A 23153-nucleotide genomic window follows, 5' to 3' on the forward strand; every position below is an offset into this window, starting at 1 on the left:
AGGAGGCTGAAAGGGGAGGCATTCTGAAGACAGAGGTGGCAGGATTTATGCCGGATAGGATGTCGGAGATGAAGAAAGGAAGAGACTGGAGGACGATCCCTAGGTTTGGGGCCTGAGCAGCTGGCAAGAGGGTGAAAACTTTTCTCTGATCAGGGTGGTCCCAAGAGGAGCCTGACTTATAGAGGAGTGACCTGGGGGGTATGGAATGCCTGACTATGGGCGATTTGCTCATTAATTACAGTTGTATGCTATACATCATGTGTACACACATACACACACGCAGGCACACACACACACACACACACACACACTCTGCTTGCTCTGTGCACGTTCCTATCATGATTTGCTCTTTCCTACTGAATTCATCCAGGGAGTTTGACTCATCTGCAGCAGCAAAGTGAAAACTGAAGAGCTTGGTAGGGAGGAAGTCACAGCCGGCGGGTCAGGCGGCTTGGTATGCAGGGTGGCGGCCTGGAAGGGGAACCCTCCTGGGAGCAGGGCTCTCACTTCAGGCATCTGGGGGCACAGGGTCGTTGAGCAAATGTCCCAGGAAGGCAGATGTGTGGCGTCACGTATTTTGGATTTTAGTCTTTCATGCGGGAAGCGCCTCTCCTCCCCTGTGTCTGATGTGGGCCCCAGTGGCCCCTCTTAATGTTGTTGAGAAAGTGGTGACGGGCATGGGCTGCCTGTCTCAGGTGGGAGGTGAGGTGGGGGAGGGAAGGCAGAGGAAACTGACATTCGCAGCCTCCGATTACTCATCCCCCAGTCATTCCTTGGCAGCCCTGCCTGCACCGTTTCTCAGAATTATGAGTTCTGTGGATATTTGCACCCTCCTCTTCCTTGACTTTGCCACAACTTTTGTCACCCCCTTCTTGAAAACTCTCTCTTTGCTTAGCTTATTCCCTTCCCGCTGTTCTGACAGCTGGCTCCTCCCTGACTGCTTTTGTCCCTCTTACCCACTGGCTGTAAGTGTGCTGCAAGGCTCTGACCCAGCTCTCACCTTCCCCAATCCGATTCCTGTCCCGTGGGGCTCTCCGCAGCTTGGAGAGCTTCATCCATGTCCTCTGTGCCCCGGCGGTGGCTGCCTCCTTGCTCTCGCCCCAGCTGTCTCTGGAGCCCCAGGCCCACGTTCCTATGCCTGCTCCGCGGAGCCCTCTGCTCCTGTGTCCCTTTGACAGCTCGCCCTTGGCGTGTCTGAAATCAAAGTTTGCTTCCAGGAAGTGATCGTGAGTGCCAGGAGACTCTCTGAGCAGACTTATTTTGGACTTTGAGGCAATATGGTAGACGGGGTGATGAGGGGGAAAGCCCCTCCCTCCCAACTGCCTGCTTCAAACACACAAACACAGATAAACCAAATTAAAAATCAAGAAGCAAAGAGAACCAGAAGCCAAGAAAGGGAAGTCACCATGTGCTAGAAATAAAGAATGCTCTCAGAGTCAGCACGGCGAGCAGAGTTCAGAGGAGGCGCTGTGTGGAGACCTTTGCAGTTGGCGGGGGGCTGGGGTTCCAATGTCTGCACTTGGGGGGCTGGAATTCAGCTACTCACAGGAATCAGAGAGCCAGCAAGTGTCCCTCGTCAGAAAATCTCTGCTCAGCCTGGGGAAGCCCCAAGGGAAAAAGTCCCTGTGAGAGACTGTCGCCCCAGCCTGTACCTCAGGTAGCTGTTGGGTCTCAGTACCCGTGACCTGAATTGGTATGGGGACCACAGGCCAAGAAATGAGGGGCAGTGTCCCTTGCAGATCAAGAGTGTGGACTCCCGGGCTCAGCCTTGGACCTGCCTCTTACGGTAAGGATTAAATGAGTAAATGTATGAAAAAATGTTTAGAACCATGCCTGGCACATAGTAAGGGCTAGATAAGTATTGACGGCTGCTGCTGCTGCCGCTGTTGTTGTTGTTATTATTATTATTATTTTCAACTTTTCTTGACTATTTTCAAATGGGCTGGCAGAGGCTGCCATCACTGTAAGCCAGGCCCTCTGATTTATGACCTGATAACATCATCATCTTCTAGCTGGTTTCCTTGCTTCTGGTCTTACTGTCTTCCTCACACCACCCATGGAGTGATCGCCCTACGACATAGCTCTGGTGTTTTCACTTCCCTGATTAAGGACAAGTTTTAGCACTCCCCCACCCTTTGCTGGGCTGGGGGTGTGTCTGTACTCACCACTCCTCCAGAACAGGACTCTCTGATGTAACTGTTTTTTTTTTTTCTTAAAAAAAAAATTATTCCAGCAATTTTATTTATTTTTTAAAAATTAATTAATTAATTTTTGGCTGCGTTGGGTCTTCGTTGCTGTGCGCGGGCTTTCTCTAGTTGCAGCAAATGGGGTCTACTCTTCGTTGCGGTGTGCAGGCTTCTCACTGTGGTGGCTTCTTTTGTTGTGGAGCACGGGCTTCAGTAGCTGTGACACACAGGCTCAGTAGTTGTGGCACACGGGCTTAGTTGCTCCGCGGCGTGTGGGATCTTCCCGGACCAGGGCCCAAACCTGTGTCCCCTGCATTGGCAGGCGGATTCTTAACCAGTGCGCCACCAGGGAAGTCCTTCCAGCAATTTTATTGTATAATTAGTGAACAAGTTAACATGAAATTGCACTATGAGACCTTTTTCTTCTTCTTTTTTTCTCCCCGCCACCACCCCACCACCCTATCCCCTTTGGTAACCATGAGTATGTTTTCCATGTTCGTGAATCTGTTTCTGTTTTGTAAATAAGTTCATTTGTATCATTTTTTTAGATTCCACATATAAGTGGTATCATATATTTGTCTTTCTCTTTCTGGCTTACTTAGTGTGATAATCTCTAGGTCCATCCATGTTGCTGCAACTGGCATTATTTCATTCTTTTTATGGCTAAGTAGTATTCCATTGTATATATGTACCACACCTTCTTTGTCCATTCATCTGTCGATGGACACTTAGGACGCTTCCCTGTCTTGGCAATTGTAAGTAGTGCTTCTATGAACAGAGTGGGTGCATGTATCTTTTCAAATTAGAGTTTTTTCTGGGGGTATGCCCAGGAGTAGGATTGCTGGATCATATGGCAACTCTATTTTTAGTTTTTTAAAGAGGCTCCATACTGTTCTCCAAAGTGGCTGCACCAGTTTACATTCCCACCAACAGTGTAGGAGGTTTTGCTTTTTTTCCACACCCTCTCCAGCATTTATTATTTGTAGACTTTTTTTTTTTTTTTTTTTTGAGGTACGCGGGCCTCTCACTGTTGTGGCCTCTCCCGTTGCGGAGCACAGGCTCCGGACGCGCAGGCTCAGCGGCCATGGCTCACAGGCCTAGCCGCTCCGTGGCATGTGGGATCTTCCCGGACCGGGACACTAACCCGTGTCCCCTGCATCAGCAGGCGGACCCTCAACCACTGCGCCACCAGGGAAGCCTGTAGACTTTTTAATGATGGCCGTTCTGACTGGTGTGAGGTGATACCTCATTGTAGTTTTGGTTTTCATTTCTCTAATAATTAGCGATATTGAGCATCTTTTCATGTGCCCGTTGGCCATCTGTATGTCTTCTTTGGAGAAATGTCTATTTAGGTCTTCTGCCTATTTTTTGATTGGGTTGTTTGTTTTTTTGATATTAAACTGTATGAGCTGTTTGTATATTTTGGAAATTAATCCCTTGTCAGTCACATTGTTTGCAAATATTTTCTCCCAGTCCTTTTTATTTTGTTTATGGTTTCCTTTGCTGTGCAAAAGCTTTAAGTTTAATTTGGTCTCATTTGTTTATTTTTATTTCCATTACTCTAGGAGATGGATCTAAAAAAATATTGTGGTGATTTATGTCAAAGAGTGTTCTGCCTTTGTTTTCCTCTAGGAGTTTTATAGTATCTGGTCTTATATTTAGGTCTTTAATCCATTTTGAGTTTGTTTTTGTATATGGTGTTAGAGAATGTTCTAATTTCATTCTTTTACATGTAGCTGTCCAGTTTTCCCAGTACCACTTATTGAAGAGACTATCTTTTCTATATTGTATATTCTTGCCTCCTTTGTCATAGATTAATTAATTGCCCATAAGTGTGTGGGTTTATTTCTGGGCTTTCTGTCCTGTTCTATATGTCTGTTTTGTGACAGTACCATACTCTTTTGATTACTGTAGCTTTGTAGTATAGTCTGCAGTCAGGGAGTGTGATTCCTCCAGGTTTGTTCTTCTTTCTCAAGATTGTTTTGCCTATTTGGGGTCTTTTGTGTTTCCATACAAATTAAAAAACTTCTTTGCTCTAATTCTGTGAAAAATGCCATTGGCAATTTGATAGGGATTGCATTGAATCTGTAGATTGCCTTGGGTTGTATGGTCATTTTAACAATATTGATTCTTCCAGTCCAAGAATGCGATATATCTTTCCATCTGTTTGTATTGTCTTCAGTTTCTTTCATCAGCGTCTTACAGTTTTCAGAGTACAGGTTTTTTTCCTCCTTAAGTAGAATTATTCCCAGGTATTTTATTCTTTTTGATGCATGATGTAACCATTTTGCTGCTGCTCTTTTTAATCCATCATTTTAACATTCATTACACTACCTCTAGTTTTATAATAATGAATATTTTGTCAATCTATTTTAAACTGTCATTTGAATTTTTAACCCTGAATTTCAGCGATCCCTTAGAGTTAGGGAAGATACCGAGCTTGGATGAGAGAGATGGTTTTTGGTTTGTCTCGATGGGTGTTTTTGAGGAAAACTTGCATTTGGGAATGTGGCACTTGATGAAAGCCCTCGGGTAGGGAGATTCTTGCAGAGTACAAAGGACATAGTAGAGGCATTTTGGCAATGGCAGCAAATATCAAAAGGTTTCATACCTACTTCACACCTACTTCCTGACACTAGAAAACAAACCATAAACCTTTCAGCTGTGGCCAGTGGAGCATCTGCTGCCACCAGCAACATAGCCACCCAGAACCCCAAGTCACGTGCGGCAGAGATGCAAGAGTTGGCCAGAGGAATTTCCTGTTCAAACACAGCCACAATCAACTCATTATTTCCCCTTTGATTAGTATTCACTGTTCATGCTTAGCTGCTTGTGATTGGCACCCTGTTGGCAAGTTGAGTTGAAATATTCGGAAAAATACAATAAGCAGTCAAATTGGTCATCACATGTCCACAGTATCCAGAATGGCCAAATCAAAAACATACTTTGCCAGGTCAAGGTGGCCATGTGGGAAGACACGGAGTTAGCATCTCCCCACAACTAGGGCACCTGCCGGCCGCTGGTGGGGGACTCTGACGCCCAAGGAGATGGGAGGAAGCCCAAAGTGAACTGGTAGGATGTAGGGGGACTGAGGGGGCAGGAGAAGTGGAGGCCAGATAGGATCGGCGCCCCTGAGGCTGGGGAGATCAGGAGAGGCAGGCAGGGGGGGCCCTCTGGGAGAGGAGTGGAGGGCGTTTGCCCCACCCACTCGAGCTCAGGAAGCCTGCTGGGCTCCCAGGTGAGGTCCCCTGCCCTCTGAGACCAGGGGTGGGGGGCACGCCTGGGCCCCTTCTGTTCCTTGAGCCTAAGCTCCACCCCCACAGCCCCCAGGGCCTTTTCCAGCCCTGTGGGTCCTGAGCATTGCCCCTGCCCACCACACAAACCTCACCCTTGCTTAAGCCCCGCCCTCCACAGTCAAGGCCTCCCCCCTTTTTTTCTTTCTCTTTTCTCTCCTCCTCTTTTTTACTATTGTGGTACTGATGTACCTTCTGGTTGTTGATTCATCTATATTTTTATTTTTCCTAACATATATGTTAGTTTCCTAGTCTAATTTTATTTTTTACTTTGTTACTGCTGTGATTTTTGCCACCCCAGGTGGCTTGTGGGATCTTGATTCACAAACCTGGGGCTGGGCCAAAACTCCTGCGGTGGGAGCTCCGAGTCCAAACCACTGGACTAATAGAGAACCTCAAACCCCAGGGAATATTCATAGGAGTGAGGTCTCACAGAGTTCCTCATCTCAGCACCAAGACCCAGCTCTATCCAATAGCCTACAAACCCCAGTGTTAGAAGCCTCAGGCCAACCAGTAAGACAAGAACACAATCCCACTCATTAAAAAAAAAAAAAAAAAGATGGCAAACAAACATGTCACAGATGAAGGAGCAAGGTAAAAACCTACAAGACCAAATAAATGAAGAGAAAATAGGCAATCTACCTGAAAAAAAATTCAGAGTAATGATAGTAAAAATGATCCAGAATCTAGGAAATAGAATGGAGGCACAGATTGAGAAAATACAAGATATGTTTAACAGAGATCTAGAAGAACTAAAGAACAAACAAACAGAGATGAACAACACAGTAACTGAAATGAAAAATACACTAGAAGGAATCAATAACAGAATAACTGAGGCAGAAGAACGAATAAGTGAGCTGGAAGACAAAATGGTGGAAAATAACTGCCGAGGAACAGAATAAAGAAAAAAGAATGAAAAGAATTGAAGACAATCTCAGAGACCACTGGGACAACACTAAATGCACCAACATTCGAATTATAGGGGTCCCAGAAAAAGAAGAGAAAAAAGAAAGGGTCTGAGAAAATATTTGAAGAGATTATAGTCGAAAACTTCCCTAACGTGGGAAAGGAAATAGTCACCCAAGTCCATGAAGCACAGAGAGTCCCATACAGGGTAAACCCTAGGAAAAACACACCAAGACACATATTAATCAAATTAACAAAAATTAAATTCAAAGAAAAAAAAGGAGCAAGGGAAAAACAAAAAATAACATACAAAGGAATCCCCATAAGATTATCAGCTGGTTTTTCAGGGAAAACTCTGCAGGCCAGAAGGGAGTGGCAGGATATACTTAAAGTGATGAAAGAGAAGAACCTACAACCAAGATTACTCTACCCAGCAAGGATCTCATTCAGATTCAATGGAGAAGTCAAAAGCTTTTCAGACAAACAAAAGCTAAGAGAATTCAGCACCACCAAACCAGGTTTACAGCAAATGCTAAAGGAACTTCTCTAAGTGGGAAACACAAGAGAAGGAAAAGACTCACAAAAACAAGCCCAAAACAATTAAGAAAATGGTAATAGGAACATACATATCGATAATAACCTTGAATGTAAATGGATTAAATGCCCCAACCAAAAGACACAGACTGGCTGAATGGATACAAAAAAAAAAAAAAGACCCATATATATGCTGTCTACAGGAGACCCACTTCAGACCTAGGGACACATACAGACTGAAAGTGAAGGGATAGAAAAAGATATTCCATGCAAATGGAAATCAAAAGAAAGCCAGAGTAGCAATACTTTTATCAGATAAAGTAGACTTTAAAATAAAGACTGTTACAGGAGATAAGGAGGGACAGTACATAATGCTCAAAGGATCAATCCAAGAAGAAGATATAACAATTATAAATGTTTATGCACCCAGCATAGGAATCAATACATAAGGCAAATGCTAACAACCATGAAAGGAGAAATCAACAGTAACACAATAATAGTAGGGGACTTTAACACCCCACTTACATCAATGGACAGATCATCCAAACAGAAAATAAATAAGGAAACACAAGCTTTAAATGACACAATAGACTAGACAGATCTAATTGATATTTATAGAACATTCCACCCGAAAGTGGCAGAATACACTTTCTTCTCAAGGGCAAATGGAACATTCTCCAGGATAGATCACATCTTGGGTCACAAATCAAGCCTTGGAAAATTTAAGAAAATTGAAATTATATCAAGCATCTTTTCTGACCACAACGCTGTGAGACTGGAAATCAATTACAGGAAAAAAAAACATAAAAAACACAAACACATGGAGGCTAAACAGTGCACTACTAAATAACCAAGAGATCACTGAAGAAATCAAAGAAGAAATATAAAAGTATATAGAAACAAATGACAATGAAAACGTGATGACCTAAAACCTGTGGGATGCAGCAAGAGCAGTCCTAAGAGGGAAGTTTATAGCAATACAGTCTCACCTCAAGAAACAAGAAAAATCTCAAATAAACAATCTAAATCTACACTTAAAACAACTAGAGAAAGAAGAACAAAGAAAACCCAAAGTCAGTAGAAGGAAAGAAATCATAAAGATCAGAGCAGAAATAAATGAAATAGAAACAAAGAAAACAATAGCAAAGATCAATAAAACTAAAAGCTGGTTCTTTGAGAAGATAAACAAAATTGATAAATCCTTAGCCAGACTCATCAAGAAAAAAAGGGAGAAGACGCAAATCAATAAAATTAGGAATGAAAAAGGAGAAATCACAACTGACACTGTGGAAATACAAAGGATTATAAGAGACTACTACAAACAACTATATGCCAATAGAATGGACAACCACAAAGAAATGGACAAATTCTTGGAAAGGTACAATTTTCCAAGACTGAACCGGGAAGAATTAGAAAATATAAACAGACCTATCACAAGTAATGAAATTGAAACCATAATTAAAAATCTTCCAGCAAACAAAAGTCCAGGACCAGATGGCTTCACAGGCGAATTCTATCAAACATTTAGAGAAGAGCTAGCACCCATCCTTCTCAAATTCTTCCAAAAAATTGCAGAGGGAGAAACACTCCCAAATTCATTCTACAAAGCCATCATCGCCCTGATACCCAAACCAGAAAAAGATATCACAAGAAAAGAAAATTATAGACCAATATCCCTGAAAAACATAGATGCAAAAATCCTGAACAACATACTAGCAAACAGGACCCAACAGCACATTAAAAGGATCATACACCATGATTAAGTGGAATTTATCCCAGGGATGCAAGGATTCTTCAATATATGCAAATCAATCAATGTGATATACCACATTAATAAATTAAGGAATAAAAACCATGTGATCATCTCAATAGATGCAGGAAAAGCTTTTGACAAAATTCAAAACCCATTTATGATAAAAACTCTACAGAAAATGGTCATAGAGGGAACCTACCTCAACATAATAAACACCTTATATGACAGACCCACAGCAATCATTGTCCTCAATGGTGAAAAACTGAAAGCATTTCCACTAAGATCAGGAACAAGACAAGGATGTCCACTCTCGCCACTCTTATTCAACATAGTTTTGGAAGTCCTAGCCACAGCAATCAGAGAAAAAAAAGAAATAAAAGGAATACAAATTGGAAAAGAAAAAGTAAAACTTGTTGCTGTTGACATGATACTATACATAGAAAATCCTAAAGATGCCACCAGAAAACTGCTAGAACTAATCAATGAATTTGGTAAGGTTGCAGGATACAAAATTAATGCACAGAAATCTCTGGCATCCCTAATACACCAACAGCAAAAAATCAGAAAGAGAAATTAAGGCAACACTCCCATTTACCACTGCAACAAAAAGAATAAAATACCTAGGAATAAACCTGCCTAAGGAGGTGAAAGACTTGTACTCAGAAAACTATAAGACACTGATGAAAGAAATCAAAGATGACATAAACAGATGGAGAAATATACCATGTTCTTGGATTGGAAGAATCAATATTGTGAAAATCACTATACTACCCAAAGCAATCTACAGATTCAGTGCAATCCCTATCAAAGTACCAATGGCATTCTTCACAGAATTAGAGCAAAAAAGTTTTAAAATTTGTATGGAAACACAAAAGACCCCGAATAGCCAAAGCAATCTTGAGAAAGAAAAACAGAGTTGGAGGCATCAGGCTCCCTGACTTCAAACTATACCACAAAGCTACAGTAATCAAGACAGTATGGTACTGGAACAAAAACAGAAATATAGATCAATGGTACAAGGTAGAATGCCCAGAGATAAACCCACACACATATGGGCACCTAATTTACGACAAAGGAGGCAAAGACATACAATGGAGAAAAGATAGCCTCTTCAATAAGTGGTGCTGGGGAAACTGGACAGCTACCTGTAAAAGAATGAAATTAGAACACTCCCTAACACCATACACAAAAATAAACTCCAAACGGATTAAAGTCTTAAATGTAACACGAGGCACTATAAAACTCTTAGAGGAAAACATGGAAAACACTCTTTGACATAAACCACAGCAAGATCTTTTTTGATCCACCTCCTAGAGTAACGGAAATAAAAACAAAAATAAACAAATGGGACTTAATAAACAAATGGGACTTAATAAAACTTAAAAGCTTTTTCACAGCAAAGGAAACCATAAACAAGACAAAAAGACAGCCCTCAGAATGGGAGAAAATATTTGCCAATGAAACAACAGACAAAGGATTAATCTCCAAAATATACAAACAGCTCATGGAGCTCAATATCAAAAAAACCAAACAATCCAGTTAAAAAATGGGCAGAAGACCTAAATAGACATTTCACCAAGGAAGACATACAGATGGCCAAGAGGCACATGAAAAGATGCTTAACATCACTAATTGTTAGAGAAATGCAAGTCAAAACTACAATGAGGTATCACCTCACGCCAGTTAGAATGGCCATTATCAAAAAATCTAGAAACAATAAATGCTGGAAAGGGTGTGGTGAAAGGGAACCCTCCTGCACTGTTGGTGGGAATGTAAATTGATACAACCACTATGGAAAACAGTATGGAGGGTCCTTAAAAATCTAAAAATAAAACTACCGTATGACCCAGCAATCCCACTACTGGGCATATACCCTGAGAAAACCATAAATCAAAAAGACACACGCACCCCAGTGTTCATTGCAGCACTGTTTACAATAGCCAGGACATGGAAGCAACCTAAGTGTCCATCGACAGATGAATGGATAAAGAAGTTGTGGCACATATATACAATGGAATATTACTCAGCCATAAAAAGAAACAAAATTGAGTTATCTGTAGTGAGGTGGATGGACCTAGAGTCTGTCATACAGAGTGAAGTTAAGTCAGAAAGAGAAAAAATACTGTATGCGAACGCATATATATGGAATCTAAAAAAACAAAAAGATACTGATGAACCTAGTTGCAGGGCAGGAATAAAGAGGTAGACATAGAAAATGGACTTGAGGACATGGGGTGGGAGGGAGAAGCTAGGGCGAAGTGAGAGTAGCATCGCCCCAATGTAAAATAGTTGGCTGGTGGGAAGCAGCAGCATAGCACAGGGAGATCGGCTGGGTGCTCTGCGATGACCTAGAGGGGTGGGACAGGGAGGATGGGAGGGAGGCTCAAGAGGGAGGGGATATGGGGACATGTGTATGCATACGGCTGATTTGTTTTGTTGTGCAACAGAAACCAGCACCGTATTGTGAAGCAAGTATACTCCAATAAACATCTATTAAAAAAAAAAAAACTTTGCCAAATGGGAAGTGTCCATCTCTCTCTCACCTTCCAGCCTTGTACAGGGCAACACTTGCCTGCATTTCTGCCAAACTGCTGCTCCCTTAAGCATCCCTGTGTTTTCCTACCTCCAGGCCACTGCTCGTGCATTCTTTTGCTTCTGGAGCCTCTCCAGCCCCATTTCTGCTGGTTGAAATCCTTCAAGACTCATTTCTATGACCACCTCTTCCTGGTTCCTCCTTCCCATAATGGAGTTTGTTCTCTCCTTCCAGAGCACTCTCATAGTGTTTCTGACCCTTCCTTGCCTTAGCCAGCCTTTCCCATGGCTCAACCAGGTTGAACAAATTGGGGTGTACATTGGGTACCTGGCTCCTCACCCACACAGACCAACTCTGGACCCAGGATGGGCCCTTGGCAAACTTCTGTTCAAGGACCAATCACATCCTCCTGGCCCTGCTCTTGGGGCTTTGTGGGAATGTCTCCTGGGGTTGCCATGAGCAGATTTTTTTTTTTAATTAGCAAAATTATTGGAAATACATGATTAAAATTGTCCTACAAGATTATGCATTGTGTATGTATGTATGCATGTGAATGTATGTATGTGTATATGTGTATGTGCATATAAACTGTTAATAATTTTTTAAAAGATAAAATCATGACTCATACAAGTATAAATGAATACTTGTCAAATATTTTATTTAACTCATTAATTAGTATGAGAACCAGTAAGATATTACAACTGTATTCCAAGAGAACTGAGACTACTACACTTTTATGGTCAGGTAAAGAAGGCTGACATAATCTTTTTTTTTTTTTTTTTTTTTTTGCGGTACGCGAGCCTCTCACTGTTGTGGCCTCTCCCGTTGCGGAGCACAGGCTCCGGACACGCAGGCTCAGCGACCATGGCTCACGGGCCCAGCCGCTCCGCGGCATGTGGGATCTTCCTGGACCGGGGCACAAACCCGTGTCCCCTGCATCGGCAGGCGGACTCTCAACCACTGCGCCACCAGGGAATAATCTTTAAAATGGATAGAAAATTAGTCAGTTTTCCCAGGGTGATGATCAGTGGGATTCCATGAGACATCATATGCCTTTATATGGACTGGAATTATTTGCATTACTACGTTTTCTACAGGTTAACATCTATCTGTACAGAGTTTAAAATAGCCTTAGTCAAAGACAGATATGGACAGCTAGCCAGGACACTTACTAAATTTCAAAGTCATAGTTTTCTCTTATGTTACTTATAACAGTCTCCATTGCATCTAATATTTTACATTAGATATATGACTTTGTAGTTTATTTTTCAGAAACCAATAGTTTGTATCTAAAGAGGTAAAAATTACTTTTTTTAAAGCACCCTAGTTTCATTCCATACTCAGTCTGTTGAATCCATTGGTCCATAGATTATCCGCAGCACTAAAAATTCTTTCCATACCAACAATAGACACTGGAATTAAAATAGAAATTTGAGCCAGTTTTAACGTATTTGAAGCAACGGGTTCCTCATTGAAAAGCATTTCCACGTATCAAGAAATGTTATTTTGTTGAAAAACATTTCCATGTATCAAGAAATGTTATTCTCTCAAGGCAAGGGAACAAGATACCAACGTCCTCATAAAGTAGATTTGGAGGGCCTTATTTTTTTCTTCTATGGAGACAGCTTCCTGTTTTGAACTATTTACCAGAAGAAGGGAATTTTTCATCATTAGTCAAGTATGAGTGCCACATACAGGCTCTCAGAGCATGATAAGGGAAATTTCCAAAAGCAACCTGCTTCTTCAGGTATTTGACCAAGATTTGTGATCTTCGTGACATTTGACCCTGTGGTTTATGGGTTCCATTTATCCCTTGCAGCTGATACTTGCCACCATGAAAATTATTTAAAATCAATATTCAGGGATTTTATTTTTACCTTGTAATTTTAGTTCACTTTGCATATGTGGTTTTGCCCCTTTCTCAATCCTAATGTATATTTTTGCATTTTGCCTTACTTAATAGAGATTTTACCTGTTTTATTGTGATTTTTATAAAATTTAGTTCTTGGGTTTAGTTATCATGTCTATAGGTTAGGTGTTTAGTTATATATATATATTTTTTAAAAAACATAATTCCTAATTTTATCTATTAATCAATTTCTCTTACTCCTGCTCCCCTCCCCCCACCCAGTTTTCCTAGTTTCTTGAGTTGAATGTTAAGTTCATTTATATTCATATTGTTTAATTATATAAGAGTTAAAGACCATCCGTTTTTCCTCTCAGTACAGTTTTGGCCTCATCACATAGTTTAACGTATAGTGATCTATACGTTCTATATGTTTATGGTTTGTAAATAGTCCATTACCTTGGCTTTTATTTCTTCTTTTACCCAAGAATTATTGGAGTGTTCAAAAATTTCCAAGGAGTTGAATTTTTAAATTGTCATTGTTTTCTCATTCTTTTGTTCAACAGATCTTTAGGCAGTGTTTTCTCTGTGTCAGGAACCATACCAGTTGCAGGGAATAGTGGAGTGAATACAACCAGCATGGTCACCACCTTCATGGGAGTCTTCATTTGCTGAGGGAACCACAGATATAATCGTACAGATGATCACAATCGTGATAAATATTATGGAAGGGAAATCTCAGGGTGGCCCAATACTTCTAAACTTTACTAGAAGTGAAGTTGCCTGTTGTATTTAGTGAACTTTTCCTTAATTTTATTTCCTTACCTCTTTTCCTGAACATGAATGCTTTTAGTATCTGTTTGACTTAGGTAGGCAGATAATTTGTTTTCTTGCATGTAGTTCTGATGGTTTCTTCCATGTAGTTCTGATGGTTTCTTCCTGAGGCTTCCTGTAAACTCTAAAATCTAAAGGACCCTCAATTCACATGAGGTTTTCAGTTTATGGCTCTACTTGTAATAAAAGTTTAAAACATGTAAAAGTTGGGCTTCCCTGGTGGCACAGTGGTTGAGAGTCCGCCTGCCGATGCAGGGGACACGGGTTCGTGCCCCGGTCCGGGAGGATCCCACATGCCGCGGAGCGGCTGGGCCCGTGAGCCATGGCCGCTGAGCCTGCACGTCCGGAGCCCGTGCTCCGCAACGGGAGAGGCCACAACAGTGAGAGGCCCGCGTACCACAAAAAAACAAACAAACAAACAAACAAAAAATGTACAAGTAAATGCTGTTATATTTTGAATAAACAAATCCTATGTTTAAAAAATTAAATCTTAAAAGAATTTTTCCAGCATAATACATGCACATGAATTTTAAAAATCACTAAGTACTGAAAGTCTTAGTGAAACAAGTAACACTCATTGCTCTGTCTCTCCGTACCCCATTCGTTCCCCCAGAGGCAGACACTCAGAGTTATTTAGTGGTTTCTTCTGGTAATTTCTGCCATGTTTCCATCAATGAGTTTTTGCTACAATTTCTTGATCCACTCACTTTAGACAGTATGTGGTGACTTCTTCGTATGATGGATGTTGGTTTCGTTTTCCTGAACCACCTTTCCTCATTCTTCAAAAATGCTCATGTTACTATGGTTAAATCTCTTTTATTAAATGAGTATTCATGTTTTAATTATTAGGAATGTGCAACTATGGTTCTCTGTATAGTCAAGTGGTTAACTACGAATAACATGTCTTTTCTGGAATACTCTTTTGTTTCCCCAGCATTTCTAAATCTCTCTCTCTCTCTTTTCTTTTTTTCATTACTTTACTTATTTTTGGCTGCATTGGGTCTTCGTTGCTGCGCGTGGGCTCTCTCTAGTTGCGGAGAGTGGGGTCTACTCTTCGTTGCAGTGCGCAGGCTTCTCACTGCAGTGGCTGGTCTTGTTGCAGAGCACGGGCTCTAGGCACGTGGGCTTCAGTAGTTGTGGCTCGCGGGCTCTAGAGCACAGGCTCAGTAGTTGTGGCGCACGGGCTTAGTTGCTCCGCGGCATGTGGGATCTTCCCGGACCAGGGTTTGAACCCGTGTCCCTTGCATTGGCAGGCGTATTCTTAACCACTGCGCCACCGGGGAAGTTCCTCTAAATCTCTTTTAAGGAAAAATTCTTACTCTAGCTACCACTTATCTACCAGATATTTTATATGTATATGTAAATACACACATAAACATATATAATATCTTACCAGATTTTTATATATTGTATATAAAATCTTTATTTCATTTAATTTTATTTTTATTATACATAATAAATATATCCACCCCCCCACCCCCCCACAAATGTGCTGTTCTGTCAGGTTTTCTATCAAGACTTCTCTTTCTCTGGAGACATCTCTTCTGGGCTCGATAGATGTAGACCAGTCATTCTTGAGTCTTGCTGTTTATCTGTCATCTCCCTTTACTACTGCTGGACTGGGTCCACTGTTTCCTATATCCCATATCTTCCTGGACTTGGTTTATTCTTTTCATTTTTCTGGGGGAAGTTCTCAAGTAGTATTCAAATGTTTGCATGGGAGATAGATGTTCTGAGCTTTTTTCATGTCTTCTAGCATGCTGTGCATTCCTGTTGAGGAATCTGATGCCATCCTGGATCTCGCTTGTGGGCACAGAATGGAGCCGATGAGTGTAGTTAACCAGTCCCAGCCCTTCTGAATGTGTGTGTGAGTGTGTGTGGGCAGGGATGGAGAGTGGGTAGGAAGTATGTGTGTAGAGAAAAGGTTAACAGAAAGAGATGTGGCCTGGAGGAGCCTGGTTTTAAATTTAGGAAGCATGCAAACGTGGCTGCCTTTGGTTGTCCCACTCCACTAAAGAACCCCAGTTGTTGGTTTGAGGTCAATCTTCAGGGTGGTTTTTAGTGACATCCTCCAGGGCTCGAATCATGTTGGCCTGGTCATGTCTATGTCGGGACACAGATGTCCTGCTGATCAGCTCTGTGGTGCCATGCATAGAGGCACTTGACAGGCTAGGCAGATAGGCCAAACATGCCAGGGGACAAGGGCAATCCCTCAGCTGGGTCCAGAGACCCAGTGGAGGGAGCATTGGGCCCCAGGATGGCTCAGCTGCAGTGTGTGTGAGGATAACATAGGGATTTGTCTGACTGCTGGATGAACATGGTGGCTGCCAAAGGATTCGGTGTGGTTCTAGGTTTCATTAATAAAGAGATGACCTGCCAGCCAAGGGGGTGAGGGGCCTGCTCAACTTTACAATGGGGCAATTCACAACTAGAGTATCTGGTTCTCATCTGGGTATAGGTAGTTCATTTAGTGAATTCCTTATCCTTAAATGTTCATTTCAAATGCCTCTCTCTATACAGCTTTCCTTGACGCTTCCCTCACCCATAATTTACTTGTTGTTTGTCTGGGTTCTTGGTCTCTATTTACTTACTTACCATGTTGCTATAATATACATTTTTTTCCTCTATTGAATCAAGTTCCCCAAGGATACTCTGACAAGTCACTTAATCCTTGTGATTATGAACCTGAAATAGTGGCAATAACCCTGGCTCCATTTTCGTCCCTGGGCTTTGTAAAGACCAGATGAGTTGTATGTTACGGTACTTTACAAACAGCAAATGGGAGATGGAGTGATTTCCTGTCCATTTGTTAATGTGATGAATAACAGCCTTAAATTAGCAAGCCAGTTAGGCAGCCTTCATCCCTAGCATCTGTGTAGCATCCCCACCCTGATGTGTCCTGAATTTCTCAATGGAAAAAAAAAAAAAAAAAAACAGCTTGCTATTTACTCTCCAACTTCTCCAGCACTGGAACCTTCCTTTCGGGTTTTTCTTTTGCCTCTCCTCTCTGAAGTCCTTAAGCTGTCACTGCTCAGCTAGGCTGCACCCTCTGTGCACTCCAGAGGCTGCACCCCCTGTGACTCCAGAGGCTGAGGATCAAGGAATTGGCCGACGCAGCCTGAGTTCGCTGGTGCACCAGGCATGGCCTTAGTTTGGAATTTGCAGACCTGGGTCCCAGGAACCCAAAGGGGCTATTTCAGTACGAAAGGCCAGCTTCCCCTGGTGCTGGACAGTCACTGTTCTACTTCTCTCTGCTGTGTGATGGAGCTATTGACCACTGGCCTATCTCAGTCTGACTGATGTGACAGGGCTGCTGGTCCCGGTCCTTGCACAGACCATGGGGTCTCAACACCACACTTGACCAAGGATGCTCCTGGCCTAGGGTCCACACCTCCATTTATACTCCTGGGCTCCGCCATGGATCTAAGATCCCAGAGGCACTGGCCCTGGAAGCTAAACTTGGGGGTGCCCAACATCAGTCACATGCTGTGCCAAAGCCAGCCCTCTCTGGCTGATCCTTCCCCAGATTCTCTTTTTCAAGCTTGCTCTCAGCCTAGACTCCTTTTCTTAAAGCCATTTTATTCAAGGAGACTTATTGCCATTTCCTGGCACTGGGCCTTGACTTGGGACCTGCAGGATGACCACAGCATGAGTCCTTAGCATCAAGTCTGGAGAACCAGGATTCAGTTTCTATTTCTTTCTTCCAAGAAGCCTCCTTATGAACACTGAGCCATCCCTTCCCTGGTGACCAGCTTTACATTCCAGAGATCTCAGTCATGAAGACTCTTACTTCTCTAATCTCTGGGCTGTGGGTGCCTGCTCATCCTGTATTTGCATAACTAAATCACCCCTTAGATGACTGCATATGGAAAAGAAGTTTGGCTTATTTTGAGTAGAACACCGTACCCAGTGTAAATATGACACAGTCATAGACCACAGGGAATCTGGAGGAGATAGACCAGATTGGAGAGATGGCCTGGTTATGTGTACAGCATACGCAGGTGAAGCGTATGAGATCTTCCAGGGCCTTCAGCAATGGCAGAGATGTTGAGGAGAGAGCAAGAAGTTCTCTGTGGACACAGGGAGAGAGACCTGATGTGACTGTGAAATAGCTCTAGGTGACCTTGAGCAATTTGCTTTACTCTCTGAGCTCCTTGCTGTTGTAGGGTCTATGCGCCGTGAAGGTGGGTGCTATGCAGGGGATTCTGGCATCATCTAGAACAAGGGACTAGGTAACTTTGGAGGGTATCTTCCAAGTGTGAGACTATGAAAAATGACAAAGTCGAGGCTATGGAACACTCCATCTCTACATGAAACAGCACCTTAAAATCCTTAGTTGTGCCCAGGATTCTGCACATCATAGACGTGCCATTTGGGACGTTTCCTTTTAGTTTTCATCTGCAGTTATCCTTTCTCTTTTGCTTCTTCCAGTTTATTTCTCTTCTCTCTCATACTCTGTTTTTTTCTCACTCCAGCTGTTGAATCGAAAAGACAAGACCACCTTTGAGAAATTGGACTACCTGATGTCTAAAGAAGATAATTACAAGCGGACTCGGGAATATATCCGAAGCCTGAAGATGGTTCCCAGTATTCCCTATCTAGGTAGGAGTCTGAATTGGATTATTATTTTTTAAGAAACCTGCTCACTGCCAGATAAGATGTTTTTACAATTTCTAGTTGAGAAATTTCCATGAAGCAGCATGGGCCATGGATAAAGAGGTGATTGGTTGGCTCCTTGGGTTAGAACAGGCTATTGATACTTCCTAAAGATGGGAATTTCCCGATGAGGGTCTTGAAACAAGGGATATTCTGCTGCTAATACAAATGATCTGTGAATCCCAAGCCTCCCCAGCCTGCAGCTCAGAAGGGTCACAGGACTCTTACTGGTTTATCCACATCTTCTTGAACTGGGGGAACTCAGGCCCAAACCCCTCTCTTCTGATTCTCTGGACATTATTAATATATAAGATTTGTTCCAACAGAATTATTATAATGATTATTGATTTTACTGATTCGAAAATAATACATGTTCATTGCAAGGAACTTGGAAGAGAAGAAAATTAGTATCATTTGCTTTCCCACCTAGAGATAATCCCTATTTTGCTTCATATCTTTTCATTCGTTTGGATGCATATAAAATCTGTATGTTTACTCTGTCGTGAACATTTAATGTTATTACCTGCATTTCTATACTATGACTCAGTCCCATCACATGGATTTGTGCAACTGGGATCTCTCTAATATTGACATTTGTCTATACATTTTTGCTATTAAAATTTTGCAGTGGGCATCCCTGTTGCAAAAATCACCTATATAGTTAGGATTCTTACCTTGTAATAAATTCCTGGAAGTGTGATTACTGGGTCAAAACTTTGCAAAATTGTGTGCCTTTTCATGTATACTTCAAAACACTCTCCGGAGAGGTTGTAACAACTTATATTTTCATTAGAAGGGGAAGAAATTGCCTATTTTCCCCATGTGCACAAATGCTGTGTATTTTCATGTGCTTTTTTTTTCTTTTCCTTTGCCGGTTTGATGGGTGAAAAATATTTCTTGTGGTTTGGTTTTTCACAGTTACGGTAATTTTATGAAAATTTTCTATCTCTTTATGATATAAAATAGTATTAAGAACAAGGGAAATAAAGGTTTTATGGAAGTGACTCCTAGTATTTTCAGAAATCTAGTGTAAGTTTTTTGAGATACATTTTTGACAACTTTTAACTGTCCTCTATGAGCATTGTGTATTTAATTTTCTAATTCTTTTAAATCTAATTTGGAAAACTTAATGTTAGTATAAAATTGTCCATTTGACCCAAGTTTTTGAAATTATTAGCATAAAGTTTTTCCTCACTTAATTTTTTTGAACATAGGGTTTTATATAGTCACTATAAATTTTAACCTCCTGTGTATGTACGGTTATATTTGCTTTGCGTTCCTAATTGTTTGCATTTTTATTTTCTCTTTCTGTTTTTAATTTGCTTTGCCAGAGGTACGTCTGTTGGTCTTTCCAAAGAATTAGACTTCGTATTTGTTTATCAGTCACATTGTCTTCCTGCTTTCTAATCTACTATATTCCATTAGTCTAGGATGTGCTTTTTCTCTCCACATTTTTAAATCTCTCAAATTGGGATGCATCTTGCAGTTGATGCTAACAAAGCATTGTGACATTGTTTAATTGGCAGCAGTTTTTCTTAGTGTTACATAAAATTATGGTGCATCCTAAATTTATAATAGATGACATCCTAAATTTGACGAAATATGGAATTTACGCTTTTGTCTTTTATAATTCATTTCTTCTGCTTTCCTTAAGTTGTTTTGTTATTGTAAACAAATTATTGGCTTATTTGTATATATATTATTCTTTCTACTTTCATCTGGAAAACAGTTAAGGGTATATATTTCCATCTAATTGCTGCTTTTGTTGTATCCTACATGTTTTAATGTATAGTGTACTCAGTGATATCTTTAAATGTTCTGTAATTATAGTTTCGATTTTTCTTTTATCCAAGTGTATTTAAGGTAGTGTTTTTTTTTAATTTTCAAGGGCTTGAGTTTTTTTTGGTTTTTTCAAATGGCTTTATTGAGTTATAATTCATGTAGCATCCATTTAAAATGTACAATCAATGGTTTTTAGTATATTCACAGAGTTGTACGACCATAAGTGCAGTCAATTTTAGAACTTTTTAATCACCCCAACGAGAAACCCCATACCCATTCATAGTCACTCCTTTTCCTTCTAGCCACCTGCCTTCCACCCCCTCACCCTCAGCCCTAGATGAACTGCTAATCTACTTTCTGTCTTCATAGATTTGCTTATTTGGGACATTTCATATGAATTGAATTGTACAGTGTGGTCTTTTATGACTGGCTTCTTTCCCTGAGCATCATGTTTTCAAGGTTCATTCCTGTTAGAGCATGATCAGTATTTCATTCCTCCTTATTGCCAAATAATATTCCATTGAATGGATGTACCACATTTTATTTATCTATCATCATTTGATGGATATGTGAGTGGTTTCACTTTTTGGATAACACTATTTTGGCTCACTATTTCACTATTATGCATAACACAACTATGAAGGGCTTTGGTTTTTAAAAATGGTCTTCTCTCTAATTTTTTTTAACATTGTTTTAGAATATATGACACATATGCTTTCTAGGTTTTTTAAAATGTTTGATATTTGTCTTGTGGTTTAATAGGACATCAGTTGGTATAAATATTTCATGGGCGCTGGAAAAGATGTAATCTCTCAAGTTGCTCTTATCATTACAACATTCACACTTTTCATTTTTGACAACCTGGTCTATCAAGGACAGAAATATGTCTTAGAGTCCCCTTGCATTTCTAACAGTTTCTGCCTTACATTATTTAGTATACAGTTGGCCCTCCATATCCCTAGGTTCTGCATTCATGGATTCAGCCAACTCTCGACTGAAAATATTCGGGAAAAAAAATCCACAAAGTTCCAAAAAGTAAAGCTTGAAGTTGCCAGGTGCTGGCAACTATTTACATAGCATTTAATCTTATTAGGTGTTACAAGTAACCCAGAGATGACTTAAAGTGTAGGGGAGGGTGTGTGTAGGTTATATGCAAACACTATGCCATTTTACATAAGGGACTTGAGCATCCCTGGATTTTGGTATCTGCAGGGGTCCTGGGGCCAATCCCACATGGATACCAATGAATGACTATATAGAAGTTTATAACAGTTGCAGATTCATTATGAAGTGTGTCCCATACAAAATGATCTTGATTCCATTTATTATTTGCTTTTATTTCGTTAGTGTTAATTCTTTGAAATCTGATTTATTTTTCCTTTGCATTCATTTTATAAATCTTTGACTATATTTTGCATTTTAATATTTTAAGTTGTTTTGTCTTAAGTGTGATCCTTAAAAACCGTATTTAGTTGGGCCCAATATGAGAGATCTTGCCTTTTAGTAGGGGAGTAAAAGTCTTTCCCGTTTGTTTAGACTTAAGCCATGTTATTGAATTATCATTCTTTTTTCACGCTTCCTTATCCTTTCCTTGTTCTCGTCTTACTGCTTGCTGTAAACTACAGTGCCTTTCCACTCAGATCTGCAGGTGGAGGGCATGTTGGTGTGCGCAGCTCCCAAGCCCATTCCCACCTTGCCTGAAGTTAATCGTTTGGAGGATGGGTTGATGGCATTAGGGTGCAGCCCACTGGTTCATCTAGCAGAGGTGCTCCAGGATTGTTAAGGATGGCCTCTTCTCTCTCATAAAATGATCACAAGAGCTGCTGTTGATTTTCTCCTTTCTCTGTGCCCAGCACCTTGCTAGGTGTTTTAATGCACCATCTCAATGAACACTCACAAAATGGCCCAGTGAATAAGCAGGTGCTGAGAGGTTGCCCCGGGTCACATAACTGGAGAGTGGTAGAGCCAGGCCTTGGCCCAGTGGTGTGGCTATAAGCCCTAAGCTCTTTTTTTTACTAATTTATTTTTTTTTATTTTTGGCTGTGTTGGGTCTTTGTTTCTGTGCGAGGGCTTTCTCTAGTTGCGGCAAGCGGGGGCCACTCTTCATCGCGGTGTGCGAGCCTCTCACTATCGCGGCCTCTCTTGTTGTGGAACACAGGCTCCAGATGTGCAGGCTCAGTACTTGTGGCTCATGGGCCTAGTTGCTCCACGGCATGTGGGATCTTCCCAGACCAGGGTTCGAACCCGTGTCCCCTGCATTGGCAGGCAGATTCTCAACCACTGCGCCACCAGGGAAGCCCTAAGCCCTTAACACTGCCCTCTCCTGACACCCTACCTCCACTGTTCAGGTCATTATTTTCCTACTCCTCCCTTTCAGTTGCCACCTGTATGTCCTCTGCCATTTATGACTTGTGGGTGGCCTCCATCGGGCGCTATGTGAAGTGGGATGAATTGTCTTGGCTCTTTCTTGTGACACTCTGTTCTTGGACAACAAACCAGTGCTGTCTTGGGCTTCTGAGAGATTGGTTGGTGGGCCTCAGCCAAGGGCTGACTCAACGAATACCATCTCCCCTTGCTGACCTGTGTCCCTTCTCATCAGACTGAGCGTATGCTCCCAGACCCCTCCCCTTCGGATGAGTCCCCTATTCAAGCCTCTGGCCAGATGTCCCTCGTGTGTGACCATGATGGCTCTCATCAGGCCGCAGGATAGGTCCACACTTGCAGCGGACATGTAGTTCGTGCCATGGCCCCTTGCCGCTGAGTTTTTGGACAGATGCCCCCTCCTTGTCCCTGATCACCTCATCTCAGCTGCCTCTTCCTGGCAGGTACT

At 41.5% G+C, this 23153-nt stretch overlaps 1 protein-coding gene across 21 annotated transcripts in view; it reads left to right on the forward strand.

The window, feature by feature from the left end:
* Positions 1–23153, forward strand: part of RALGPS1 (Ral GEF with PH domain and SH3 binding motif 1) — a 286283-nt gene that overhangs the window by 119241 nt on the left and 143889 nt on the right. For all 21 annotated transcript variants that reach the window (XR_003790635.1, XR_003790636.1, XR_003790637.1 and 18 more), the window contains one exon: positions 18361–18487. Coding sequence is in view for 18 of the 21 variants with exons in the window: in XM_029201514.1 (XP_029057347.1) it covers positions 18361–18487 (127 nt within the window). In the remaining 3 variants the exon portion in view is untranslated. The remainder of the gene's footprint in view (positions 1–18360; positions 18488–23153) is intronic.

This window comes from Monodon monoceros, unplaced genomic scaffold (assembly GCF_005190385.1).
Source record: "Monodon monoceros isolate NGI ecotype Baffin Bay Population unplaced genomic scaffold, NGI_Narwhal_1 Super_Scaffold_5, whole genome shotgun sequence".
In the NCBI taxonomy this organism is placed as follows: Eukaryota; Metazoa; Chordata; class Mammalia; order Artiodactyla; family Monodontidae; genus Monodon; species Monodon monoceros.